Source organism: Oncorhynchus clarkii, chromosome 17, assembly GCF_045791955.1.
Source record: "Oncorhynchus clarkii lewisi isolate Uvic-CL-2024 chromosome 17, UVic_Ocla_1.0, whole genome shotgun sequence".
In the NCBI taxonomy this organism is placed as follows: domain Eukaryota; kingdom Metazoa; phylum Chordata; class Actinopteri; order Salmoniformes; family Salmonidae; genus Oncorhynchus; species Oncorhynchus clarkii.
Genome location: NC_092163.1, coordinates 73,876,842 through 73,889,253, shown reverse-complemented (window position 1 = coordinate 73,889,253; position 12,412 = coordinate 73,876,842). Strand labels below are relative to the sequence as shown.

General features: G+C 45.9%; 1 protein-coding gene across 1 annotated transcript in view; it reads right to left on the bottom strand.

Annotated features, from left to right (window-relative positions):
* LOC139371420 (kinesin-like protein KIF21B) overlaps positions 1-12,412 on the bottom strand; it is a 159,124-nt gene that overhangs the window by 82,887 nt on the left and 63,825 nt on the right. The window contains exons 2-11 of the mRNA XM_071111820.1: positions 11,101-11,323; positions 10,236-10,418; positions 4,020-4,169; positions 3,749-3,880; positions 2,927-3,151; positions 2,696-2,811; positions 2,410-2,605; positions 1,814-2,003; positions 1,441-1,504; positions 371-604 (exon numbers count right to left, since the gene is read on the bottom strand). Of these exons, the coding sequence (XP_070967921.1) occupies positions 371-604; positions 1,441-1,504; positions 1,814-2,003; positions 2,410-2,605; positions 2,696-2,811; positions 2,927-3,151; positions 3,749-3,880; positions 4,020-4,169; positions 10,236-10,418; positions 11,101-11,323 (1,713 nt within the window). The remainder of the gene's footprint in view (positions 1-370; positions 605-1,440; positions 1,505-1,813; positions 2,004-2,409; positions 2,606-2,695; positions 2,812-2,926; positions 3,152-3,748; positions 3,881-4,019; positions 4,170-10,235; positions 10,419-11,100; positions 11,324-12,412) is intronic.

Here is a 12,412-nt window from a genome sequence, read left to right as displayed (position 1 = left end):
TTCCATCACATTTGCATTGATGTCAGAGTGATTAGAGGGACAATAGAGTGCTAAGTTAAGTACCAGGCAGTTAGCAAGTTTGGTAGACTACTAATGACCATCAGCAGCATCAGAGCTTGGAGAAGCCTAATTACCGTGACTAAAAGGTCAAGTGGAATTTGACTGCCTTCATGACTCTTGACCGCCGATGTGGCGGTAATACGGTCACCGCAGCAGCACTAATCACTACCCTACACTACCACCCTGGCCCCATTCCAATCCCATTTACTAGCTGAATAGAAATGGGATTGAGCCCAATCCTGTTCCCTCTAATGCTGTCAACAGTAGTCTCTTCTCTTCTCCTCTCCCTCCCCTATTCTCGTCCTCTCACCTCATCCTCCTCTGTCTCCTCTCCTTCTTCTTCAGCCTCTCAATGTCCATCTTGGCTCGGCGAATCACGTCCGTCATCTCCGCCTCCATTGACAGGGAATGGGGAGAGGAGCCTAAGGGGTGTGGCCCGAGGGTGGAGCTATGGGAGGAAGAAGGGAACGGCGAGCGGGAAGAGAGACGGGTCACACTGCGACGAAGACACTCGTTCATTGCCTCGCTCTCCAGGAGCTTGGATCTGAGAGGAGGGGAAGAGAGGGGGAAGAGGAGGGTGGGGAGAGAAAAGGAGAGAGAGAGAGAGAGAGATAAAGAGCAAGAGAAAGGGAGAGATAAAGACAAACAGATGTCATTAGTCAAACTTTACAGTTACCGTCTCCATCACCTCATGTTTCAGCATGATAGTGCACAGCCCCATGTCGCAAGGATCTGTACACAATTCCTGGATGCTGAAAATGTCCCAGTTCTTCCATGGCCTGCATACTCAGACATGTCACCCATTGAGCATGTTTGGGATGCTCTGGGTCCACGCGTACGACAGCGTGTTCCAGTTCCCGCCAATATCCAGCAACTTCACGCAGCCATAGAAGAGGAGTGGGACAACATTCCACAGGCCACAATCAACAGCCTGATCAACTCTATGTGAAGGAGATGTGTCGTGCTGCATGAGGCAAATGGTAGTCAAAGCAGATACTGGTTTTCTGATCCAACCTTTTTAAAGGTATCTGTGACCAACAGATGCATATCTGTATTCCCAGTAATGTGAAATCAATAGATTTGGACCAAATGTATTTATTTCACTTGACTGATTTCGTTGAACTGTAACACAGTGAAATATTTTAAATTGTTAAGTTTATATTTTTGTTCAGTGTAGAACAACAACAACGAAACTATGAACTGAAGTACAGTAACAACGAAACAGAAACTCTGTGAATTGCTTCGCCCTTTGACCTCCATAATGATGTCGTGCGTTCCAGTCCCCAAGAAACAGTGGCTTTAGAGTCAGACCCACTCAGTGTAAAGTTCATTATAGTCCCAGTGGAGTTATAAGAGTTATAACCCCTAACAGACTCTTACCTCAGCTCCTCAACCTCTCTGATGTAGTTCTGGATCAGCGCACCAATCTCCTCGTTGCCCTCACCTAGAGGTCAGAAGGTCAGAGTTCACAGTGAGACATAAGCGGTTAACACTTCTTAACTACATGCAATGGTCTGTGTCAGAAAATGTTACTAGCTGTCAAATCCTTGTTACCTCATTTCCTCTCAAAGCTCATCGGAGGAGAAGGAGTGAGGGAGGGACCTTGGATCCTCTCCTCCAATGAGCTTTGAGAGGGAGGTGTAGAAATGAAGTGAAGAAGGACGGGGGAAACACGAATCTGAGTAACGTTTTCAGACAGCTACAATCTTCAACGACCATTGGACAGTGTGTGCGTTGTCTCTCTTGGTCTTACCTGACTTGGCGAGGAGCGTGCTGACGTTGTTGGCGAGGAGTGTGGTGACGCGTGTGTTGAGGTGGTCGATGGTCTCCTGCATAGCTTTGACTCTCATGCGTTGCGTGTCGTTTTCTCTCTGTAACATTGAGTTTTCCTGGAACAGATCACTGAAGCCCTCCAAGCCATCCTCACCCATCACACGCTTACCCTGGGGAGGAGGCCATACACATACAGGAAGATATTATCTCAGCCAATGAACATACAGAAAGAACAATGCCAATTCATCCAATCAACAAACAGGATATTGATGTTTATATCACTTCAAGCATTTTGTTGGTAAAAATTCCCATTTTCCATTTTATTTTTGTACTCACTGGACGCCAACACCTCAGCCAATCATAAATCAGACTACTTTACTGCAGCCAATCACAGGGGAGACAACTTCCTTTCAGCCAATCACCTGCTCCATTAGTCTCTGACTCGGATCCCTCCCTCCCTCTATCCCATTTTCCTTCCTTCCTTCCTTCCTTCCTTCCTTCCTTCCTTCCTTCCTTCCTTCCTTCCTTCCTCCCTCCCTCCACCCTCCCTCCCTCCCTCCCTCCCTCCCTCCTCACCCCTTTATACTCCATCAGTTCCATCTGTAGCCTGGCGATCTCAGCCCTGAGGGCAGATATCTGCTGACTGGTCTTGTCCTGGTTCACCATCACCTTGTTCTTGATGTTCCTGGCTCTATTAGCATACTTCAGTGTGTTCAGGGTCTCCATGAAGTCCCGGTCAGATGGACTCACACATGCTATCATCACCGTACGACTGGGGAGGAGAGGGAAAACATAACAGACGTTATAAAGACTGGTGAGGCACAGGCCTGTGTGTGTCGATGTGTGTGTGTGTGTGTGTTACCTGTTTCCTCCCAGTGAGTCCTGTAGAAGACGTGTGAGTTTAGAGTCTCTGTATGGAACATGGCCTCCTTTCTTAGCCTGGTCCCCCAGAGCACTGATCACATTCCCCAAGGCCAGCTAGAACACACACACACACACACACACACACACACACACACACACACACACCATCATGATCACGTTTCTCAGCACCAGTTAAAACACACATCATCATCATCACGTAGCTCCTCACCAGTCCACAGTTGATGGATATGCCCTCTCGTGCCCTCTCTCCTGTCGCTCCGGTGCGTTTCAGTCTCTCTGATCCAGCCAAGTCCACAAAGTGAAACTTGGCCATCAGGGTCTCGTATTCAGGCTTGGCTATAGACCCTCCATCTCCTCCTCCTACACCGTTCAGCTCTGCGTTCACTCCTCCGTTCACCTCTCCGTTCAGCTCTGCATTCACTCCTCCATTCTCCTGGGGAGAGAGAGAGAGAGAGAGAGAGACAGAGAGAGAGAGAGAGAGAGAGAAAGAGAGAGAGAGAGAGAGAGGAGAGAGAGAGAGAAAGAGAAAGAGAAAGAGAGAGAGAGAATACAGTGACAACAGTTATCACCATGTTTTATAACTGTTCTGACTTTACTCTGATACGTTCATCTTTCAGCTTTTCACTCGTCTTTTACCCTCTTCTACCTCTACTTTGTCTCTTTCTGTCTCTCCCTCAGTCAATACATCCATCACTCCCTCCCTCACCCCCTTCCCTCTTCTCTTCCTCCCCTCCTCTCTCCTTCCTTCCCTCCTCTCTCCCTACCTCCTCTCTCCCTACCTCCTCTCTCCTTCCTTCCCTCCTCTCTCCCTACCTCCTCTCTCCTTCCCTCCCTCCCTCCCTCCCTCCCTACTTCCCCCCTCCCTCCCTCCCTCCCTCCCTCCCTCCCTCCCTCCCTCCCTCTCTCCCTCCCTCCCCCCCTCCCTCCCTACCTCAGTTTGTTGGCAGACTCTCATCTGACAGAGGTTGATGGTGAAGATGGCTACTTCCCCCTCCCTCTCTCCCCCCTCCCTCCCTCCCTCCCTCCCTACCTCAGTTTGTTGGCAGACTCTCATCTGACAGAGGTTGATGGTGAAGATGGCGTGAGACCTGGAACTGGAAGCATTCATCTGGGTGCTGGCCGTTGTCCGGGACAACGCTCCCAACTTCAGACATTCTAACAGCTAGAAAACACCACACCGTCAAAACTGACTCACACACATACTAATTGTTAGTGCTGTACACACACACACACACACTAATTGTTAGTGCTGTACACACACACACACATACTAATTGTTAGTGCTGTACACACACACACACCTCTTCCTCAGAGTTGACGAGTCGTGAGGTGACTCCGCTGGTGTAGATGGAGCCGCTGCCGTCCTCGTGGATCTTAATATTAGACTTCCTGTTCTTACAGTCTGGGTCTCTGGCTCCGTCAAACAGATCTAGGATCTCCTCGTTATACAGCTGGAGAACACACACACAGACATTTAAGAAAAAAAGTTTTTCTTGCAAGAGACAGAAATGAGCTAGGAGAAAGATGGAGGGAACATAGGAGGGAACATACTGGGGTTCCAGGTTGGCAGCCTAAACTGCTCGTCCAACCTCAGGAACACTCACGCAGACATTAACACACACACACATTAACACACACACACACATTAACACACACACACACATTAATACATACACACACACATGAATACATACACACACACATTAACACACACACACATTAACACAGACAGACATTAACACACACACACATTAAAACAGACACACATTAACACACACACACACACATTAACACACACACACATTAACACACACAGACATTACAGTTTTTTTCGATTGCTAAACGCCAGTGGACACAACTGGAGTCACATGTGCAAAACTCTAACTACAGTCTGCACAGCAGCAGTTCATGTGGACCAAACTCTAGTTCGTTTTTCATTGCTTGAACACAGTTTTCAAAACTCTACACACTTATCCCATGACTTTAACCACAACCTGCACAACACTGTGGATTTACAGCACTTTGTTCAAATGCTAACACACTGCTGTCAAAACTGTGAACCACACATTCAAAACGGAATAGATTCCAGCCTTGTGCCTTTCAAACACTGCTGATTGCAATTTCAGCTGAAAGGCTAAGCAAGTGTCTTGTTTTAGACTTGTTAGTGAACACACACACATATTACAGTATATATACAGTGCCTTGCGAAAGTATTCGGCCCCCTTGAACTTTGCGACCTTTTGCCACATTTCAGGCTTCAAACATAAAGATATAAAACTGTATTTTTTTGTGAAGAATCAACAACAAGTCGGACACAATCATGAAGTGGAACGACATTTATTGGATATTTAAACTTTTTTAACAAATCAAAAACTGAAAAATTGGGCGTGCAAAATTATTCAGCCCCCTTAAGTTAATACTTTGTAGCGCCACCTTTTGCTGCGATTACAGCAGTAAGTCGCTTGGGGTATGCCTCTATCAGTTTTGCACATCGAGAGACTGACATTTTTTCCCATTCCTCCTTGCAAAACAGCTCGAGCTCAGTGAGGTTGGATGGAGAGCATTTGTGAACAGCAGTTTTCAGTTCTTTCCACAGATTCTCGATTGGATTCAGGTCTGGACTTTGACTTGGCCATTCTAACACTTGGATATGTTTATTTTTGAACCATTCCATTGTAGATTTTGCTTTATGTTTTGGATCATTGTCTTGTTGGAAGACAAATCTCCGTCCCAGTCTCAGGTCTTTTGCAGACTCCATCAGGTTTTCTTCCAGAATGGTCCTGTATTTGGCTCCATCCATCTTCCCATCAATTTTAACCATCTTCCCTGTCCCTGCTGAAGAAAAGCAGGCCCAAACAATGATGCTGCCACCACCATGTTTGACAGTGGGGATGGTGTGTTCAGCTGTGTTGCTTTTACGCCAAACATAACGTTTTGCATTGTTGCCAAAAAGTTCAATTTTGGTTTCATCTGACCAGAGCACCTTCTTCCACATGTTTGGTGTGTCTCCCAGGTGGCTTGTGGCAAACTTTAAACAACACTTTTTTTGGATATCTTTAAGAAATGGCTTTCTTCTTGCCACTCTTCCATAAAGGCCAGATTTGTGCAATATACGACTGATTGTTGTCCTATGGACAGAGTCTCCCACCTCAGCTGTAGATCTCTGCAGTTCATCCAGAGTGATCATGGGCCTCTTGGCTGCATCTCTGATCAGTCTTCTCCTTGTATGAGCTGAAAGTTTAGAGGGACGGCCAGGTCTTGGTAGATTTGCAGTGGTCTGATATTCCTTCCATTTCAATATTATCGCTTGCACAGTGCTCCTTGGGATGTTTAAAGCTTGGGAAATATTTTTGTATCCAAATCCGGCTTTAAACTTCTTCACAACAGTATCTCGGACCTGCCTGGTGTGTTCCTTGTTCTTCATGATGCTCTCTGCGCTTTTAACGGACCTCTGAGACTATCACAGTGCAGGTGCATTTATACAGAGACTTGATTACACACAGGTGGATTGTATTTATCATCATTAGTCATTTAGGTCAACATTGGATCATTCAGAGATCCTCACTGAACTTCTGGAGAGAGTTTGCTGCACTGAAAGTAAAGGGGCTGAATAATTTTGCACGCCCAATTTTTCAGTTTTTGATTTGTTAAAAAAGTTTGAAATATCCAATAAATGTCGTTCCACTTCATGATTGTGTCCCACTTGTTGTTGATTCTTCACAAAAAAATACAGTTTTATATCTTTATGTTTGAAGCTTGAAATGTGGCAAAAGGTCGCAAAGTTCAAGGGGGCCGAATACTTTCGCAAGGCACTGTAGGTAGAGCTCAGAAAGACTCATTTTGGAAATGGAACAAGGAAGATGGGTTCGTGGTTGGAGAAGGGTGGCAGGGAGAGGGCGGATGCGTGGAGGAAGACAAAGAAGACAAAGAGCTGTTATTTCAGATGAAATAAGGGATACACTTATAGACCATGTCGTGAACCATGGTCTCTCATTGAGAGAGGCAGGGTTGAGGGTGCAACCCAATCTGCAACGATCCACAGTGGCATCTGTAATGCGAATTTTCCATCATGCAAACAGGTGAGAGTTACATCCTTACAGTAAATGAAAACATTACAGGAATCTATTTTGTATTGCAATTATAGAATATTTACACAGATATATATTACAGTAAGTTTGATGTCAACAATGCAATAAAACTGCGGGAGATTCAAGATAGAGTGCTGGCTGATAATGATATATTTGAAAATGTTAATTCTGTCAGCACAACAACTATTGCTCAAGTCCTAAAGAAACACCAAGTTACAATGAAACAGTTATACACTGTACCGTTCGAGAGAAACAGTGAACGGGTAAAAGAGCAAAGATACCAATATGTCCAGGTAAGATGTCTGAGGTTACATACACAGCTATACAAAGTATTTACAGTAAAAAAACACACTAGCATTTCTACAGTAAAACTGTGCACTTACTGTTTTTCAGAGAGTAATGGAGGTGGAAGCACTGGAAAGACCACATTCATTTGTATTTATCGATGAAGCTGGATTTAACCTTGCCAAAACACGGCGCAGAGGAAGGAATGTTATAGGTCAAAGGGCCACTGTGGAGGTTCCAGGCCAAAGGGGGGAAATATCACCATGTGTGCTGCAATGGCCAATGATGGTTTGCTTCTCAACACACCACTCATTGGCCCATACAACACAGAAAGGCTTATAGCTTTCCTAGAACAGCTCTATGCTCAGCTAGTGCCAGCAGAACAGGGGGAGCCAGTAAGAAACCCCCAAGTTTTTGTCATAGTTTGCGATAACGTTGCTTTTCACCACTCTGCAGCTGTCACAGATTGGTTTGCAGCACATCACAGAGTTATGGTTTTGTACCTGCCTGCATATTCACCCTTCCTCAACCCAATAGAGGAGTTTTTCTCTGCCTGGAGGTGGAAAGTGTTTGGTCACCACCCACATGACCAAATGTCACGAGTCCAGAGGACTGCCAGGGATGGATAAGGCACTCCAGAAGGTTCTTCCCCAGGTGCATGGCAAGAGAAAACATTAGATGTGATGTTGAAGAAATACACACATTAACACACACACACACATTAACACACACACACACATTAATACACACACACACACACACATTAACACACACACACACACACACATTAACATTAACACACACACATGAATACATACACACACACACACACAATGCATACACACACACACATGAATACACACACACACATTAATACACACATACATTAATACATACACACAAACAGAGAGTGATGAAAGGGCAAAGATCAGGCTATAGCACATAACCTCTGACCTCCAGGAAGCAATAGGGTTAAAGGTCAGGAGAGGTCAAGAGACAGCTCAGCACACACACACACACACAGACACACATACACACACTCTCTTTAACCCTAGCCTGATCAATGTCTGTTTATCGTCCATACTGATAATCCAATGACCTACAGCTGAAATAATGAGAGAGGGGGAGAGAGGAAGAGAGAAAGGAGAGAGGAAGAGAAATAGATAAGGATAGAGGGAGAGAGACAGGGGAGAGACAGGGGAGAGAGACAGGGGAGAGAGACAGGGGGAGAGAGAGAAAGGAGAGAGTGAGAGAGAGGGGGAGATAAACAGGGGGAGAGAGAAAGGAGAGAGAAAGGAGAGAGACAGGGGGAGAGAGACAGGGGGAGAGAGACAGGGGAGAGAGAAAGGAGAGAGGGAGAGAGACAGGGGGAGAGAGACAGTGGGAGAGAGACAGGGGAGAGAGAAAGGAGAGAGGGAGAGAGACAGGGGGAGAGAGACAGGGGGAGAGAGAGAGAAATGAGAGAGGGAGAGAGACAGGGGGAGAGAGACAGTGGGAGAGAGACAGGGGAGAGAGAAAGGAGAGAGGGAGAGAGACAGGGGGAGAGAGACAGGAGAGAGAGACAGGGGGAGAGAGACATGGGGAGAGAGACAGAGGGAGAGAGAGAGTGGGAGAGAGAAAGGAGAGAGGGAGAGAGACAGGGGGAGAGAGACAGGAGAGAGAGACAGGGGGAGAGAGAAAGGAGAGAGGGAGAGAGACAGGGGGAGAGAGACAGGGGGAGAGAGACAGGGGGAGAGAGAGAGTGACAGAAAAGGATAGACAGAGAAAACGAGATGGAGATAGAGAGGATTTTAGCAGAGATAGCCATCTGTAAGTGAATCAGGTTACATTAGCTGTCTATTACTGTAGTCCGATCGCCTGAGAGAAAACAGAATATAGGCCTAGCTGACAGGCTGACAAACACACACCATGACACACCCCCCCCACACACACAACACACGATAACATTATCCCACAACACCTCATACAATACATTCAACAGGCATACCAATGATATGACAATTTCCCTGATGATTCTTCAGACACACACAGAGAAGGCTGAGACAGTAAGCAGAGAAACACTCTGTGTACCAGGCACCTCTTGCCACACAGCCAGTTAAAGTCTTTAAAACATATCAGCTCATGTCTCCCACACTTCTATGTGTGTGTGTGTGTGTGTGTGTGTGTGTGTGTGTGTGTGTGTGTGTGTGAGTGTGAGAGAGTCGGGGTTCTCATTCTGGGTAATATCACAGCTAACGACTAACATCCGTCAGGCACCAGAACCCTTCATCCACTGGGTTATCCACTGGGTTTCCTGTTAGTCTGTCATCACAATGTCACTTCCTGTAGCATCACCAGGGCTGATCAGTGCTTGCCCCTCACATCTAGTTCAGGTTAACACAGGCCTCACACACAGCCAATCAATCAAAGCCAAGAATGACCAATGACAACAGACAATGCATCCCTGGAGGACAAGATGTTATTATAGACCGCTTTCATCTCCTCTGCCACCTTTCACAGGGGACTGGATGGGTGGCCCAACTGTTACTATGGCAATGACATAGTGTACGTATGGGTGTGTGTGTGTGTCTGTGTGTGTGTGTGTGTGTGTGTGTGTGTGTGTGTGTGTGTGTGTGTGTGTGTGTATGTGTGTGTGTCTGTGTGTGTGTGTCTCTGTGTGTGTGTAAGTGTGTGTGTGTGTGTGTGTGTGTGTCTCTGTGTGTGTGTGTGTGTGTGTGTGTGTGTGTGTGTGTGTGTGTGTGTGTGTGTGTGTGTGTGTCTGTGTGTGTGTCTCTGTGTGTGTGTGTGTGTGTGTGTGTGTGTGTGTGTGTGTGTGTGTGTGTGTGTGTGTGTCTGTGTGTGTGTGTGTGTGTGTGTGTCTCTGTGTGTGTGTGTGTGTGTGTGTGTGTGTGTGTCTGTGTGCGTGTGTGTGTGTGTGTGTGTGTGTCTCTGTGTGTGTGTGTGTGTGTGTGTGTGTGTGTGTGTGTGTGTGTGTGTGTGTGTGTGTGTGTGTGTGTGTGTGTGTGTGTGTGTCTCTGTGTGTGTGTGTGTGTGTGTGTGTGTGTGTGTGTGTGTGTGTGTGTGTGTGTGTGTGTGTGTGTGTGTGTGTGTGTGTGTGTGTGTGTGTGTCTGTGTGTGTGTGTGTCTGTGTATGTGTGTTCGTACCTCCAGGAACTGTGCACTGACTTTAAACTCAGGAGGGTGTGTGCCCTGGTGCCGGGCCTGTGTCTTCCTCTCCTGGATGCCCAGGAACAGATGGTGAACAGCCCGTGGAACAATGCCCCGCTCCTCCTCCTCCTCCTGCACATCGAACCCCGTCCCCATGGTGTACGTCTTCCCTGAGCCCGTCTGGAAACAGAGTGTGCAAAGCTGTCATCAAGGCAGAGGCTACTTTGAAGAATCTCAAATATAACAAATATATTTTGTGGTGTTTAACCCTTTTTTGGTTAGTACATGATTCCATATGTGTTATTTCATAGTTTTGATGTCTTCACTATTATTCTACAATGTAGAAAGCAGTAAAAAATAAAGAAAATCCCCTGAATGAGTCGGTGTCCAAACTTTTAAATGGTAATGTATGTATTTTGTAGGAACAGATTCCTACTGTGATAAGTCAGATTTCTCTGTGTGTTTGTACCATAAGTTTAATAGAGAAAAATAACCACATTACCGTGATTACAAATAGACCCGTGTTTCCCAAACTCAGTCCTGGGGACCCCAAAAGGGTACATGTATTGGTTTTTACCCGAGCTTAATGATGAGTTAATTATTTGAATCAGTTGTGTAAGTGCTCGGGCAAAAACCAATACATGTACTAGACTTTTGGGGTCCCCAGGACTGAGTTTGGGAAACACTGAAATAGACCCTTCTTTGAAATAGACATAATTATTAGCATCTGTCCTTGTATGGATGCATTCACTAGGTTTATGTATTCAGAGTGTATCCACAGGTAATGCAGAGGTTAAACATGGTGGTCCTCAAGGCCTTGATGGAGTTGTGTGTTCATATCTGTCTCTGTTTCTCACGGTACCTGTCCGTAGGCGAACACAGTAGCGTTATATCCATCGAAGCAGCCCTCGATGAGTTTGTGGACGCAAGCAGCATAGATCTGTTTCTGTGCCGAGTTGATGTCGAACACAAAGTCGTACGTGAAGGCCTTGTCTTTACCCAGCAACACCTGGGGTTCCCCGGGGGTTACAAGTGTACACACGTGACAGCCCTCGATCTTCTCCTTCACCATCTGGGGACGGATCCTACACGGAACAGGACAAGAAAGAGGGGTTACAAATAGTGTTCATCATGGTCAATCTACGTGTAAAAGTTTGATAACGTTGTTCCGTAACAATACAGGAGAGACCCGCCGAATGGTGTTCATCATGGTCAATCTACGTGTAAAAGTTTGAAAACGTTGAGAGAGACCCACGGTCAACTAGGCCAGTGGTTCCCAAACAGGGGGACGGGACGGCAGTGGGGGCGTGGATATACAGTGACGTTGGAAAGTATTCAGACCCCTTGACGTTTTCCACATTTTTTACGTTACAGACTTAAACTCAAATGGATTAAATAAAACAAAAATACTCAGCAATCTACACACAATACCCCATAATGACACAGCAAAAACAGGGTTTTAGACATTTTTGCAAATGTATTAAAAATAAAAAAAAACAGCAATATATTTTAGATTCTTCAACATAGCCACCCTTTGCCTTGATGGCAGCTTTGCACACTCTTGGATTTCTCTTAACCAGTTTCATTCGGAATGCTTTTTCAACAGTCTTGAAGGAGTTCCCACATATACTGAGCACTTGTTGGCTGCTTTTTCTTCACTCCAACTCATCCCAAACCATCTCAATTGGGTTGAGGACAGGTGATTGTGGAGACCAGGTCATCTGACGCAGCACTCTATCACTCTCCTTCTTGGTCAAATAGCCCTTACACAGCCTGGAGGTGTGTTTTGAATTTTAAATAAATCAGAGACAGTGTCACCAGCAAAGCACCCCCACACCATCACACCCCCTCCTCCATGCTTCATGGTGGGAACCACAAATGCAGGGATCATCTGTTCACCCAGACTGCGTCTCACAAAGACATGGAGGTGGGAACCAAAAATCGCAAATTTGGACTCATCAGACCAAAGCACAAATTGTACCGGTCTAATGTTCGCTCGTGTTTCTTGGACCAAGAAAGTCTCTTCTTCTTATTGGTGTCCTTTAGTAGTGGTTTATTTGCAGTAATTCGACCATGAAGGCCTGATTCAAGCAGTCTCCTCTGAACAGTTGATGTTGAGATGTGTCTGTTACTTGAACTCTGTGAAGCATTTATTTGGGCTGCAATCTGAGATG